General features: G+C 60.6%; 4 protein-coding genes across 5 annotated transcripts in view; 3 read left to right on the forward strand and 1 right to left on the reverse strand.

The window, feature by feature from the left end:
• SNRNP200 (small nuclear ribonucleoprotein U5 subunit 200) overlaps window positions 1-4,958 on the forward strand; it is a 30,531-nt gene extending 25,573 nt beyond the window's left edge. Inside the window, exons 36-45 of the mRNA XM_084221711.1 lie at window positions 210-318; window positions 595-784; window positions 1,311-1,475; window positions 1,726-1,847; window positions 2,438-2,581; window positions 3,019-3,195; window positions 3,293-3,453; window positions 3,893-3,974; window positions 4,093-4,185; window positions 4,448-4,958. Of these exons, the coding sequence (XP_084077837.1) occupies window positions 210-318; window positions 595-784; window positions 1,311-1,475; window positions 1,726-1,847; window positions 2,438-2,581; window positions 3,019-3,195; window positions 3,293-3,453; window positions 3,893-3,974; window positions 4,093-4,185; window positions 4,448-4,591 (1,387 nt within the window). The 3' untranslated portion in view covers window positions 4,592-4,958. The remainder of the gene's footprint in view (window positions 1-209; window positions 319-594; window positions 785-1,310; window positions 1,476-1,725; window positions 1,848-2,437; window positions 2,582-3,018; window positions 3,196-3,292; window positions 3,454-3,892; window positions 3,975-4,092; window positions 4,186-4,447) is intronic.
• Window positions 4,959-4,995: 37 nt separating this feature from the next.
• CIAO1 (cytosolic iron-sulfur assembly component 1) lies at window positions 4,996-7,952 on the reverse strand. The gene is made up of 7 exons (XM_084221712.1): window positions 7,777-7,952; window positions 7,170-7,318; window positions 6,963-7,074; window positions 6,743-6,834; window positions 6,359-6,551; window positions 5,959-6,037; window positions 4,996-5,842 (listed from the first exon to the last, which is right to left on the reverse strand). The coding sequence occupies exons 1-7, from the start codon at window positions 7,913-7,915 to the stop codon at window positions 5,599-5,601; spliced, it is 1,008 nt and encodes a 335-aa protein (XP_084077838.1). The 5' UTR covers window positions 7,916-7,952; the 3' UTR covers window positions 4,996-5,598.
• A 1,320-nt stretch (window positions 7,953-9,272) lies between these two features.
• Window positions 9,273-12,991, forward strand: TMEM127 (transmembrane protein 127; the record flags this gene model as incomplete). 2 transcript variants are annotated; one of them, XM_084221973.1, is made up of 3 exons in its annotated part: window positions 9,273-9,508; window positions 10,828-10,992; window positions 11,884-12,991. In XM_084221973.1, the coding sequence occupies 3 exons, from the start codon at window positions 9,274-9,276 to the stop codon at window positions 12,978-12,980; spliced, it is 1,497 nt and encodes a 498-aa protein (XP_084078099.1). In that variant the 3' UTR covers window positions 12,981-12,991. The 2 variants fall into 2 exon arrangements, with proteins under 2 accessions (XP_084078099.1, XP_084078100.1); XM_084221974.1 differs by having other exon boundaries at window positions 9,274-9,508; window positions 11,876-12,321.
• A 284-nt stretch (window positions 12,992-13,275) lies between these two features.
• Window positions 13,276-13,845, forward strand: LOC311163209 (uncharacterized protein; the record flags this gene model as incomplete). The annotated part of the gene is made up of 2 exons (XM_084221975.1): window positions 13,276-13,644; window positions 13,725-13,845. The coding sequence occupies 2 exons, from the start codon at window positions 13,276-13,278 to the stop codon at window positions 13,782-13,784; spliced, it is 429 nt and encodes a 142-aa protein (XP_084078101.1). The 3' UTR covers window positions 13,785-13,845.
• Between the last annotated feature and the right edge of the window lie 275 nt (window positions 13,846-14,120).

The raw sequence follows: 14,120 nt of genomic DNA on the forward strand, positions 1-14,120 counted from the left end.
ATGGGGTGGAGTGGGATGGGATTGGGTTTGGGATGGGATTGGATTAGGATTGGGATCCCAGGTGAGATAAAATGGATGGGGTTGGGATTGGGGATTGGGATTAGGGTTGGGGATGGGATTGGGATCCCAGGTGAGACAGGATGGATGGGATTGGGATTGGGGATGGGGATGGGGATCCCTGGGGCGCTGCTGACGCCGTGGCCGTGCAGGTACGTGGATTACCCCATCTACGACGTGCTGCAGATGGTCGGCCACGCCAACCGCCCGCTGCAGGATGACGAGGGGCGCTGCGTCATCATGTGCCAGGGCTCCAAGAAGGTGGGGCATGGATGGATCTGGGGACATTCCTGGGATCTCAGCCAGGGTTGGCCTCCTCCAGCTGGTGGATGAGCCTCACCAGGGTTGGGGTGGGGATTGGGGTGGGGTGGGATCCATGGCATGAATGGGATGCGACAGGATCCAAAGCCTCACTCAGGGTTGGGATCACCATGAGGACAATCCAAACCCTCCCAGAGCGCCACGCTGGGCGTTCCCACACCATTTTTGTGATGAATTCTTTAATTCTTTCTCTTTTCCTGTCCCCTCCTGCCACAGGATTTCTTCAAGAAGTTCCTGTACGAGCCTCTGCCTGTCGAGTCTCACCTGGACCACTGCATGCACGACCACTTCAACGCTGAGATTGTCACCAAGACCATCGAGAACAAGCAGGATGCTGTGGACTACCTGACCTGGACCTTCCTGTACCGCAGGATGACCCAGAACCCCAACTACTACAACCTGCAAGGTGGGAATGGGGTCTGCCAGCAGGGAGCTCCTGCAGCCTGGGAATGCTCCTTGGGAATGCCCTGGGGTGGTAACAGTGCTGGCAAGCCTGTCCTGTCCCATCATTTCCCATACCGTTCCATCCTGTGGATCCCATCCTATCCTATCCCTCCATTATCCTCATAATCCCATTACCCCATTTTCCCATTACCCCATTATCTCATTATCCCATTACCCCATCCCATTATCCCATTATCCCATTATCCCATCTTATTATCCCATTATCTCATGCCATTATCCCATGATCCCTTTATGACATCACATCCCATCCCATTATCAAAATCCTGTCCCATCCCATTATCCCATAATCCCTCCCATCCCATTATCCCATCCCATTATCCCATTGAATCTCACCCCACCCCATCTATCCCAATCCCATCATTCCCATCCCAATCCCATCATTCCCATCCCAATCCCGTCATTCCCATCCCAATCCCATCCCGATCCCGTCATTCCCGTGACCCCGTGACCCCCCGGTCCCGCCGCAGGCGTGTCCCACCGGCACCTGTCGGATCACCTGTCGGAGCTGGTGGAGCAGACCCTCAGCGACCTGGAGCAGTCCAAGTGCATCAGCATCGAGGACGAGATGGACGTGGCGCCCCTCAACCTGGGCATGATCGCCGCCTACTACTACATCAACTACACCACCATAGGTGCCCCAAAACCCTGGGATTCTGACCTTTTCCCAAAAAAATCCATGGGGCTGGGGTTTCAACCAAAAAAATCCATGGGGCTGGGGGTTTTCAGCAAAAGATTCCATAGATTTGGGTGTTTTTCTCAAAAACTCCCGATTTTGGGGTGTTGTCCCAAAAAATCCCTGTTTTTTTTTAATTTTCCTTCCAGAAAAACTCCTGGCTTTGGGTTTTCTTCCTAAATTCCCAATTTTTGTGTGTTTCTCCCCAGAACTGTTCAGCATGTCCCTCAACGCCAAGACCAAGGTGCGGGGGCTGCTGGAGATCATCTCCAACGCCGCCGAGTACGAGAACATCCCCATCCGGCACCACGAGGACAACCTGCTGCGCCAGGTCTGGGGTCACCGGGATCACTGGGATCCATGGGATGGGATCTGTGGGATCACTGGGGTCATTGGGATCCATGGGATGGGATCAATGGGATCTATGGGATGGGATCTATGGGAACATCCCCATCCGGCACCACGAGGACAACCTGCTGCGCCAGGTCTGGGGTCACTGGGATCCATGGGATCCATGGGATGGGATCTGTGGGATCATTGGGGTCATTGGGATCCATGGGATGGGATAGGAACCTCCCCATCCAGCACCACAAGGACAGCCTGCTCCCCCAGGTCTGGGATTTGGGATCAGTGGGGTCAACGGGATCCATGAGATCAATGGGATTGGCCAATGGGGTCATTGGGATAGGATCAGTGGGAGGGGTTGAGAATAGGATCAGTAGGATTGATGGGATCAGTGGGAATGATGGGATGGAATGGGATGAGATGGGATGGGATGGGATGAGTGCTCAACAATCCCAACCCCATTAATTCCACAATCCCAAAACCGCTCTCCCTCTTCCACCCCGGTGATGAAGCTGGTTTTGGGGTCAAGCACCGATTTGGGGGCTGGGCACTAAAGGGTTTCTCCTCCACCCCCAGCTGTCCCAGAAGGTGCCCCACAAACTGACCAACCCCAAATTCAACGACCCCCACGTCAAGACCAACCTGCTGCTCCAGGCCCACCTGTCCCGCATGCAGCTGAGCGCGGAGCTGCAGTCGGACACCGAGGAGATCCTCAGCAAGGTGGGACCCCAGAGCCCAAACCCCGCTCGGGGCACGGGGAGTGCAGCAAAGGGTTCTTGGGATGAGGAGCTGCAGAGATCCCCCATCTGTCATGGGAAGACAGGCGGGATTTGGGGTGGGGTGGGATAATGAGGTTCTCCAGGTCGCTCCATCCTATGGGGGCACTTCTGCGGGAATTCCATCCCATGGGGGCAGTTCTCCAGGGATTGCCCTGTCTGGTCACTCTTCCATGGGGTCAGTTCTGTGGGAACTGCTCCAGCCTGGGTCCATCCCATGAGGTCCCCATCCCTGACTATCCCTGTCCGTCTGTGTCCGTGTGTCCAGGCCATCCGGCTGATCCAGGCCTGCGTGGACGTGCTGTCCAGCAATGGGTGGCTGTGTCCATGTCCCTGTCCTTGTCACTGACCATCCCTGTCCGTCTGTGTCCGTGTGTCCAGGCCATCCGGCTGATCCAGGCCTGCGTGGACGTGCTGTCCAGCAACGGGTGGCTCAGCCCGGCGCTGGCCGCCATGGAGCTGGCCCAGATGGTCACTCAGGCCATGTGGTCCAAGGACTCGTACCTGAAGCAGCTGCCCCACTTCACCTCCGAGCACATCAAGCGCTGCACGGACAAGGTACGGCCCCGGGGACACCTGGGGACACCCAGGGGACACTCTGGGGACATCCAAAGGACACCTTGGGGACACCTTGGGCCGACTGTGGGCATTGCAGGGTGTGGAGAGCGTGTTTGACATCATGGAGATGGAGGACGAGGAGCGCACGGCGCTGCTGCAGCTGCCCGAGGCGCAGATCGCCGACGTGGCGCGCTTCTGCAACCGCTACCCCAACATCGAGCTGTCCTACGAGGTGGGGGACAGGGACAGCATCCGCAGGTGAGCCCGGGGTCAGCGGGGCCATCGGGGTCAGTGGGGTTGGGATTGGGGTCATTGGGATGGGATTGGGGTCATTGGAACCATTGGAGCCGTTGGGATCGTTGGGTTGGGGATGGTTCTGCAAATGCCACCCCAACATGGAGCTGTCCTACAAGGTGGGGGACAGGGACAGCATCTGCAGGTCTGTATGGGATTGGCATCGGGATTGGGATCATTGCGGTCATCAGGATTGGGGTCAGGATCATGGTGTGATCCCACTGTTGCTGATCCCGTTGTGTGTCCCCAGTGGTGGCCCCGTGGTGGTGCTGGGATGGGGTTTGGGGTTTGGGATGGGATCAGGATGGGGTTTGGGGTTTGGGATGGGATCAGGATGGAGTTTGGGGTTTGGGATGGGATCAGGATGGGGTTTGGGGTCACTGATGCCATTCTTTGTCCCCAGTGGTGGCCCCGTGGTGGTGCTGGTGCAGCTGGAGCGTGAGGAGGAGGTCACCGGGCCGGTCATCGCCCCCCTGTTCCCACAGGTACCGCGGGGTCGGGATCCCATCGATCCCAATCCCATCCATCCCATTAACCCCCCTGGTCCCCAGTGATGTCCCCGATGTCCCCTGACGTCCCCGATGTCCCTTGCTGTCCCCACAGAAGCGCGAGGAGGGCTGGTGGGTGGTGATCGGTGACTCCAAGTCCAACAGCCTCATCTCCATCAAACGCCTGACGCTGCAGCAGAAGGCCAAGGTGACACTGGGGTGACACGAGTGACACCGTGGTGGTGACACTGGGGTGACAACAGGGGGGTGACACGAGTGACACCATGGTGGTGACACTGGGGTGGCACAGGGTGGGCGCCAAGGGCGGGGTGATGCCAAGGTGACACCAGGCTAGGTCACACCAAGGTGCCACAGGCTGGGTGACACCGGGTGACACCGGGCTGGGTCACACCGAGGTGCCACAGGCTCGGTGACCCCCCGGGTGACCCCAGTGCTGTCCCTGTCCCCAGGTGAAGCTGGACTTTGTGGCACCAGCGGCGGGCACGCAGCACTACACGCTGTTCTTCATGAGTGATGCCTACATGGGCTGCGACCAGGAGTACAAATTCAGCGTGGACGTCAAGGAGGCCGAGAGCGACTCCGACTCTGACTGAGCCCCCAGCGTCCCTCAGGATCCCAAAAATCCATCTGGATCCCAAATGGCCCAGAGGAAATCCTCAGAATTCCAAAATAACCCACAGAATCCTAAAATGGCCCAGAGAGCCCTAAAAAATCTCTCAGGATCCCAAATGTCCCTCAGGATCCTAAAAATTCCTTGGAATCCCAAATATACAACTAAAAACCCAAAATTATCCCACTAAAACCTCTCAGAATCCCAAAATATCCCAGTAAAACCCCAAAATATCCCAGCAACAATCCCATAAAAGCCCCAGATCCCCCTCCTGCATTCCCGTTGTGGTTTAGGGTTTGGATGTTTTTGTACAGTTTTATATTTAGGTTGGAATAAACTTCGGGATGCGACTCGGCCTCGGTGCTGGATCCCAAATTCCCAGATCCCAAATTCCCAGATCCCAAACTCTTGGAGCCCAAACTCTTTAGATCCCAACCCCTCCCATGGATCCCAAACTCCTGTCAGGTCCTTGTGGGATCGGGGGTTCCCGGCCATCCCGGGGTTTATTGGCTGTGGGACCCCAACCCCACAAACCCAACTGGGGAGGGACATGAGGACGGGCTGGGGACACTGTGGGGGCTTGGGGGGTTCTGGAGAACTTGACATGGTTCTGGGGGACATTTGGGAAAGTTCTGAAGGACACTGGTCTTGGAGCACTTGGGGGATCTTGGAGGACACTGGGAAGGTCCGAGAGAACTGGGGGAAAGTCCTGGAAGATGTCCTGGAGGACACTGGATAGAGTCTTGGAGGACGTGGGGTCTTGTAGGACTTGGGAAGGTCCAGAAGGCCACAGGGGAGGTTCTGGAGAGCACCGGGGAATGCTGGAGCTCCCCGAGGTGTCCTGGAGGCCCCAGGAGGTCCCTGGAGGTCCCCAAGTTGTCCTGGAGGTCCCCGAGGTGTCCTGGAGGCCCCAGGGGGTCCCTGGAGGTCCCCAAGGTTTCCCGGAGGTCCCCGAGGTCCCTGGAGGTCCCCACGGTGTCCCGGCGCGGCTCAGAGGCCCTCGGGGCGCTGGTACTGCCAGAAGGCGATGTCCCCGTCGTCCCCGCACGAGGCCAGCAGCCCCGGCTCCCGCGGGTGCCAGGCCACCCCGTTGGCGTCCTGGGCGTGCGCCCGCGGCACGTGGGCGGCCAGGCCGAACGTCACCGGGGAGCCCGGGGCCACCGGGGCCACCTCCTCGAACACCCGCACCGCGTCGTCACCGCACGCCGTGGCCACCGCGCCCGTCAGGTGGCACCTGGGGGCACAGGGACGGGGGTCAGGTGGCACCTGGAGGGGTCACCGGGGTCATGGGGAGGGAACAGGGCCCCAGTGCGATGTCCCCAATGTCCCCTCAATGTCCCCAGCGCTCACCAGGCCACGTCGTAGATGCTGCGCCCGTGGTACCCGGACAGGGTGCAGACACACTGCCAGCTGTGCTCCGAGCCACCGCCTGGGGACATGGGGACACATTGGGGACATAGGAACATTGGGGACAGCGGGGACATTGGGGCGTCCACCCCCGCAGGGTGTGGTCATTGCTGCAGGACACAAGTCCCCTGTCCCTGTCCTTTGTCCCCATTCCTGTCCCTATGTCCCTCCTGTCCCCAATGTCCCTGTCCCTGCTGACCCCATGTCCCTGTGTCCCCGTGTCCCTGTCCCTCACCGTGTCCCTCGCTGCGCTGCCACACGCGCAGGGTGTGGTCATCGCTGCAGGACACAGTGTGCTGTCCCCTGTCCCCAGTGTCCCTGTCCCCATGTCCCCGTCCCTCACCGTGTCCCTCGCTGCGCTGCCACACGCGCAGGGTGCGGTCGTCGCTGCAGGACACGAGGCGCTGCCCGGAGCGCTCCCAGGCCACCGCCCACACGGTGGACGTGTGTCCCTCCAGGGTGGCACAGCACACCCAGTCGTCCTCGTCCTCGCGGTACAGGCGCACCGTGTCATCGTAGCTGGCACTGGCCAGCAGCTGGGGACACCAATGGGGACACCGCTGGGGACACTGGGGACAAGAACGAGGCCCTGGCAGGTCTTAGGGGGCTTGGGGGTCTCTGGGGTTCCTGTGAGAGTTTGGGGTGTCCCCAGGTGTATGCGGGGGTGTCCCAGCAGTCCCAGGTGTGTCCCCAGGTGTCCCCCATGTCCCCAGGTGTCCCCAGGTACCTCCTGGCTGGGGTGCCACACCACGTGTTTGACGTCCTGGCTGTGGGCGCTCAGCACGCTGACACACTCGAACTCCTGCTCCTCCTCGTCCACTGAGGGGACAGGGGACAGTGAGGGGACAGGGGGACAGTGAGGGGACAGGGGGGTCAGTGAGGGGACACAGGGGACAGTGAGGGGACACGGGGGTCACAGTGGTCACTGGTCAGTGGCCCGTGCTCACCCTCCCAGACCCAGACGCTCTTGTCACGGCTGCAGGTGGCCAGCAGTGACCCCGAGGGGGCCCAGGCCACCGACTTCACCTCGTTCTCGTGCCCCTCCAGCGTGGCCACCACCTGCGGGGACAGGGCACCGTGGCACGGGGGACAGTGGGGACACAGGTGACAAAGCAGGGGTGACACAGGGAGGTGACACGGGTGGCAGCGCCCACCTCGAAGCCGTGCTCGTGGCGCCTCCAGACGCACGTGGTGCCATCGAAGCTGGCCGAGGCCAGGAACTGCCCGCACGGCGACCACGCCACCCGCCGCACCGTGCGCTGGTGCCCGTCCGCCAGCACCGCGCGGCACGCCCAGCCCGAGCCTGCACCGGCGGGGGGACAGTGAGGGACAGCGGGGACACCGGGACAGAGCCCCGCCAGCCCCGTGCCGGTCCGCCAGCACCGCCCAGCCCGAGCCTGCACCGGCGGGGGGGACAGTGAGGGACACCGGGGACACCGGGACAGAGCCCCGCCAGCACCGCCCGGCCCGAGCCTGCACCGGGGGACAGTGAGGGACACCGGGGACACACCGGCACAGAGCCCCGCCAGCACCGCCCGGCCCGAGCCTGCACCGGGACGGGGACACTGAGGGGACACCGGGACAGGTCCCGCTCAGCCCCGTGTCCGTTCCGGTCCGCCTGTTCCCGTTCCCCGCTCACCCTCGCGGCCCCACACCCGCACGGTCCGGTCCCGGTTTCCCCGGTCCCCGCTCACCCTCGCGGCCCCACACCCGCACGGTCCGGTCCCGGTCCCGGTCCCGGTTTCCCCGGTCCCCGCTCACCCTCACGGCCCCACACCCGCACGGTCCGGTCCCCGCCGCAGGACGCCAGCAGGGCCCCGCTGGGGCTCCAGGCCAGGGCCCAGCAGCGGGACTCGGGGTGCGCGGACACCCGGCACAGCAGCGACAGCGCCTCGGGCATGGCGGCACCGGCACCGGCAGCACCGCCGGAACGACACCGGAACCGGAACCGACACCGGAACCGGAGCGGCGCCGGAAGCGGAACAGAACAGGAAGCGGAAGCGCGGCCGGGCGGGGCGGGGCCGTGAGGAGGGCCCGGAGCCGCTGCCGGGGCCCGGCGGGGTCGGGATCGGCGCCGGCACCGGCACCGGCTGTCCCGGGGCCGGGCTCAGCGCGTTCGGAGCGGGTGCCGCCGTTCGGAGCGACCGGGACCGGTGTCAGAAGCCACTGCCGGTGAACCCGGGGCGGGTGTCGGGGGTCCCGGAGCCGGTACCGGTGACCTAAGGGCCAGTACCGGTTATTCCGGAGGGGTGTCAGGGGTCCCGGAGCCGGTACCGGTTATCCCGGGGCGGGTGTCAGGGGTCCCGGAGCCGGTACCGGTTATCCCCGAGGGCTGTCGGGGGTCTCGGAGCCGGTACCGGTGACCCGGAGCGAGTGTCGGTGACGCGGGGAGGGTGCCCCGAGTCTGGAACCGGCACCGGGGATCCCGGAACCGGTACCGGTTACCGTGGGGCGGGTGTCGGGGGTCCTGGAGCAGGTGCTGGTGACCCGGAGTGGTGTCAGTGACCCGGTACCGGGACCCGGAGCAGGTATCGGGTAACCTGGAGCGGTGTCCGTTACCCCAGTGCCGGTACCGGTTCCAGTCCCACTGCCCGTTCCAGTCTCGGTGCCAGTCCCAGTCCCGGTGACCCAGAGCTGGTGTCCCTAACCCCGGTCCTGCTCCCGGTCCCGTTCCCGGTTCAATTCCTGGTCCTGGTCCTGTTCCTGTTGCCGGTTCAATTCCTGCTCCTGGTTCAATTCCTGCTCCTGGTTCAATTCCTGCTCCCGGTTCAATTCCCAGTCCCATTCCCATTCCCGGTTCAATTCCCGTTCCCGTTCCGGTTCCCGTCCTGGTTCCGGTTCCCGGTTCAATTCCCATTCCCGGTCCTGGTTCCCATTCCCGTTCCCGGTTCAGTTCCGGGTTCCCGTCCCGGTCCCGGTTCCCGTTCCTGGTTCAAGTTCCGGTTTGGTTCCGGTTCCGGTCCCGGTTCCCGTTCCTGGTTCAAGTTCCGGTTCAGTCCCGGTTCCCGTTCCGGTTCCGGTCCCGGTTCCCGTTCCTGGTTCAGTTCCTGTTCAGTTCCGGTTCAGTTCCGGTTCCGTTCCTGGTTCAAGTTCCGGTTCAGTCCCGGTTCAGTCCCGGTTCAGTCCCGTTCCCGTTCCGGTCCCGGTTCCCGTTCCTGGTTCAAGTTCCTGGTTCAAGTTCCGTTCCCGTTCCGGTTCAGTCCCGGTTCAGTCCCGGTTCCCGTTCCGGTTTGGTTCCCGGTCCCGGCCGTCCCCGCCATGTACGCGGCGGGCGCGGCGGGCGCGGCCCCGTCCCGGCGGCGCGGCGCGGCAGCGCTGCCCAAGCAGCCGGAGCGCAGCCTGGCCTCGGCGCTGCCCGGGGCGCTGGCCATCACCGCGCTCTGCACCGCGCTGGCCGAGCCCGCCTGGCTGCGCATCCACGGCGGCACCTGCGCCCGCCAGGAGCTGGGCGTGGCCGACGTGCTGGGCTTCGTGCAGCCCGAGCTGCTGCGAGGTGAGCGCCGTGCTTCCGGAACCTTCCGCGGCCTTCTGCCCTTCCTGATCCTTCCGGAACCTTCCGCGGCCTTCTGCCCTTCCTGACCCTTCCGGAACCTTCCGCGGCCTTCTGTCCTTCCTGACCCTTCCGGAACCTTCCCCGGCCTTCTGTCCCTTCCTGACCCTTCCGGAACCTTCCGCGGCCTTCTGTCCCTTCCTCAGCCTTCCAGAACCTTCCGCGGCCTTCCGCAGCCTTCTGTCCCTTCTGTCTCTTCCTCACCTTCTGTCGCTTCCTCAGCCTTCTGTGTCCTTTTGTCCCCTTCCGGAACCTTCTTTGTCCTTCTTGTCCCTTCCACAGCCTTCTGTCCCTTCCTCAACCTTCCAGAACCTTTCCTGACCTTCCAGGGCCTTCTGTCCCTACCTGACCCTTCTGTGTCCTTCTGTCCCCTTCCGGAACCTTCCGCAGCCTTCCTCAGCCTTCTGTTCCTTCCTGAGCCTTCCGGAACCTTCCCTGTCCTTCCTGAGCCTACTGTCCCTTCCAGAGCCTTCTGTGTCCTTCTGTTGCCTTCCAGACCCTTCCAGAACCTTCTGTGGCCTTTTGTCCCTTCCAGAGCCTTCTGTGTCGTCCTGTCCCCTTCCAGAACCTTCTGTGGCCTTCTATCCCCTTCCATCCCCCTCCATCCTCTTCCTCTCCATCCCCTCCCTCCCCCTCCATCCTCTCCCTCTCCCTCCCTCCTCCTCTCTCCCCATTCCCGTGGAATTTCCCGTTCCCATTTTTCCAGCCTTGTTCCTCCCCCTCGGGCACAGGGACTCACCCCTAATTACCAACTCATCCCTAATTAACGAGCCATCCCTAATTACAGGGACTGGCTCAAAGGGATGCTGGCATTTAAAGGAATGCTTGGATTTGTTCCCCAAGAATCCCCCAAAATCTGCCCAAAGTCCCCCCAAAAAAATCCTCCCGAAATCCCCAAAAATCCCCCAAAAATTCTACTTTTCCACCCCAGATTCTGGCTGGGCCAGGTCCCTTTGCCAGAAAAGTTTTGGGCAGAAAATCTGATTTTCTGGTTGTAAAAGCAGATTTTTGGGGAGAATTTTTTAGGTGGAAAAACTGATTTTGGGGGGAATTTTTTTGGCAGAATATCAGATTTTTTTTTTTTTTTTGCACAGAAAATCCAAATTTGGGGCAGAAAATTCAATTTCTTGGGGGCCAAAAATTCAGATTATTTGTGCAGAAACTCGGATTTTTTTGCTGAAAATTCAGATTTTTTGTTGAAAAATCCAGTTTTTCTTCCCTCTGATCCTGCTTTTCCCCGTTTTTCCCCGTTTTCCCCCCAGATTTCTGCATGAACCCGCAGACGGTGCTGCTGCTCCGGGTCATCGCTGCTTTCTGCTTCCTGGGCATCCTCTGCAGCCTGGGCGCTTTCCTGCTCGACGTCTTCGGGCCCAAACACCCGGCCCTGAAAATCACCCGGCGCTACGCCTTCGCCCACATCCTCACAGGTGGGGCTGCCCCAGGAAAACACACCAAAATCCCTCAAAAATTAACAAAAAAAATTAATGTCCCCCAAAAGTCCCCCCAAAAAATCCCCTGGAAATTAAAAACAAGCAATGGAATTCCCCCCCCCCCCCCGCCGAAATTATTTCCCATTTTCCCCCAGTCTAACCTGTTTTTTTCCCCATTTCTTTCCTGTTTTCTCCGAGTCTTACTCATTTTTTCCCATGGGGTTTTTTTCACATTTTTTCCCATTTTTCCCATGTTTCTTTTTCCATTTTTCCCATTTTTTTCCCAATCTAACCCAATTTTTCCCCATTTTCCCAGTCCTGCAGTGCGCCACGGTGATCGGGTTCTACTCCTGAGCCTCAGAGCTGCTCCTGGAGACCCCAAACCCCAATCCCATCCCAATTTCACCCATTTTTTCCCCATTTTCCCCATTTTTTTCCCATTTTTTCCCCAATCTAACCCAATTTTTCCCCATTTTCCCAGTCCTGCAGTGCACCATGGTGATCGGGTTCTGCTCCTGGGCCTCGGAGCTGCTCCTGGAGACCCCAGACCCCAATCCCACCCCAGTTTCACCTATTTTTTCCCATTTTTTTCCCATTTTTCCCATTTTCCCCCCATTTTTTCCCAATCTAACCCGTTTTTTCCCATTTCCCGCCATTTTCCCCCAGTCCTGCAGTGCGCCACTGTAATCGGGTTCTGCTACTGGGCCTCGGAGCTGCTCCTGGAGACCCCAGACCCCAATCCCACCCCAGTTTCACCCATTTTTTTCCCATTTTTCCCATTTTTTTCCCATTTTCCCCATTTTTTTCCCATTTTTTCCCAATCCAACCCATTTTTTCCCATTTTCCCCCAATCTAACCCATTTTTTCCCATTTTCCCCAGTCCTGCAGTGCGCCACGGTGATCGGGTTCTGCTACTGGGCCTCGGAGCTGCTCCTGGCGCAGCAGCAGCAGCACAAGAAGTACCACGGCTCCCAGGTGTTCGTCACCTTCGCCGTCAGCTTCTACCTGGTGGCGGGGGCGGGCGGCGCCTCCATCCTGGCCACGGCCGCCAACCTGCTGCGGCACTACCCCAGCGAGGAGGAGGAGCAGGCCCTGGAGCTGCTCTCGGAGATGGAGGAGGCCGAGCCCTACGGCCCCGACTACGAGGTGGTCAACCAGTTCCAGCCGCCGCCCGCCTACACGCCCTGACGGCCGGCGGGGCGGCGCCGGCCACCGCGGTCACCGGCGGCGGGGCGGCGGCCAGCGTGGTCCTGGGCACCTTGATCCCGGCCACCGTGGTCATGGTCACCGTGATCCTGGCCACCGTGGTCATGGTCACCTTGATCCCGGCCACCGTGGTCATGGTCATCGTGATCCCGGCCACCGTGGTCATGGTCAGCGTGATCCCAGCCACCGTGGTCATGGTCATCGTGATCCCGGCCACCGTGGTCATGGTCAGCGTGATCCCAGCCACCGTGGTCATGGTCATCGTGATCCCAGCCACCATGGTCATGGTCATCGTGATCCCAGCCACCATGGTCCTGGTCATCGTGATCCCAGCCACCGTGGTCATGGTCACCTTGATCCCAGCCACCACCATGGTCATGGTCACCTTGATCCCAGCCACCGTGGTCATGGTCAGCGTGATCCCAGCCACCATGGTCATGGTCATCGTGATCCCAGCCACCATGGTCATGGTCAGCGGGGTGGTGGCCACTGTGGTGGAGGTCAGCGGGGTGGTGGCCACCTTGGTCTTGGTTACCTTGATCCTGGCCACCATGGTCATGGTCATCGTGATCCCAGTCGTCATGATCATGGTCAGCAGGGCGGTGGCCACCTTGGTCCTGGTCACTTTGGTCCTGGTCACCTTGATCCGGGCCACCATGGTCATGGTCAGCGTGATCTCGGTCACCATGGTCATGGTCAGCGGGGTGGTGGCCACCTTGGTCCCGGTCACCTTGATCCCGGCCACCATGACCGTGGTCATCATGATCCCAGCGACATGATCATGGTCAGTGGGGTGGTGGCCACCTTGGTCCCGGTCACCTTGATCCTGGTCACCATGATGGTGGCCACCTTGGTCCTGGTCACCATGATGGTGGTCACCTTGATGGAGGTCAGCGGGGTGGTGGCCACCTTGGTCCTGGTCACCTTGATCCTGGTCACCTAGATCTTGGTCGCCATGATCATGGTCAACGTGATGGTGGCCAGCGTAATGCAGGTCAGTGGGGTGGTGGCCACCTTGATCCTGGTCACCTTGATCCCGGCCACCATGACATTGGTCATCATGATCTCGGTCACATGATCATGGTCAGCGGGGTGGTGGCCACCTTGATGGAGGTCAGCTTGGTGGTGGCCACCTTGATCCCAGTCACCATGACCATGGTCATCCTGGTGGTGGCCACCGTGATCGTGGTCACCTCGATCCTGGTCACCATGAGCATGGTCAGTGGGGTGGTGGCCACCTTGATCCTGGCCACCATGATTGCAGTCATCGTGATCGTGGTCACCTCGATCCCGGTCACCTGGAGCACGGTCATCGTGGCCACCGCCATGGTGGACAGAGTGGACGGAGAGGCCGGGTGGTCACCGTGGGGGTGGGGGATGTGCTGTGGGAGGGTTGGCTGGGGTGATGCCAAGAGGTCTTCCAGGGGAGGAGGATTCGGCCAGGTGGAAACCTGGAGGTTCTTCCAGGGCAGGATTTCTCCAGGTGGATCTCTGGAGGTCCTTCCAGGGCAGGATTTCTCCAGGTGAATCTCTGGAGGTTCTTCCAGGGCAGGATTTCTCCAGGTGGATCCCAAGAACTCTGACAACAAAGGATTCATCCAGGTGGATCCCTGGAGATGTTCCAGCAAAGGATTTCTCCAGGTGGATCTCTGGAGATGTCCCAGGGGAGGATTTGGCCAGGTGGATCCCAAAAGTTCTTCCATAAAGGATTGGCCTGGATGGGCACGGGAAGTTCTTCCAGGGGAGGATTTCTCCAGGTGGATCCCAAGGACTCCTACAGCAAAGGATTGCTCTGGATGGATCCCGGGAGCTCTTCCAACAAACTGCTTGTCCAGGTGGATCTTCAGAGCTCCACAGAGGATTTCTCCAGGTGGATCCCAGGGGATCTTCCAGGGCCTTGATCCTGGAGTTGGTTCCGT

Source organism: Fringilla coelebs, assembly GCF_963513975.1.
Source record: "Fringilla coelebs genome assembly, chromosome: 26".
In the NCBI taxonomy this organism is placed as follows: domain Eukaryota; kingdom Metazoa; phylum Chordata; class Aves; order Passeriformes; family Fringillidae; genus Fringilla; species Fringilla coelebs.

Bases quoted from the DNA above. Each gene is read 5' to 3' on its own strand.
- CIAO1 (XM_084221712.1), bottom strand. From the start codon at position 7,915: ATGCCCGAGGCGCTGTCGCTGCTGTGCCGGGTGTCCGCGCACCCCGAG. The intron at 7,075-7,169 runs GTGGGCGCTGCC...CTGTCCCCGCAG, and splicing joins GCCACGAGCACGGCTTCGAG to GTGGTGGCCACGCTGGAGGG. The intron at 6,038-6,358 runs GTGAGGGACGGG...CCATGTCCCCAG, and splicing joins GCAGCGCAGCGAGGGACACG to GCGGTGGCTCGGAGCACAGC.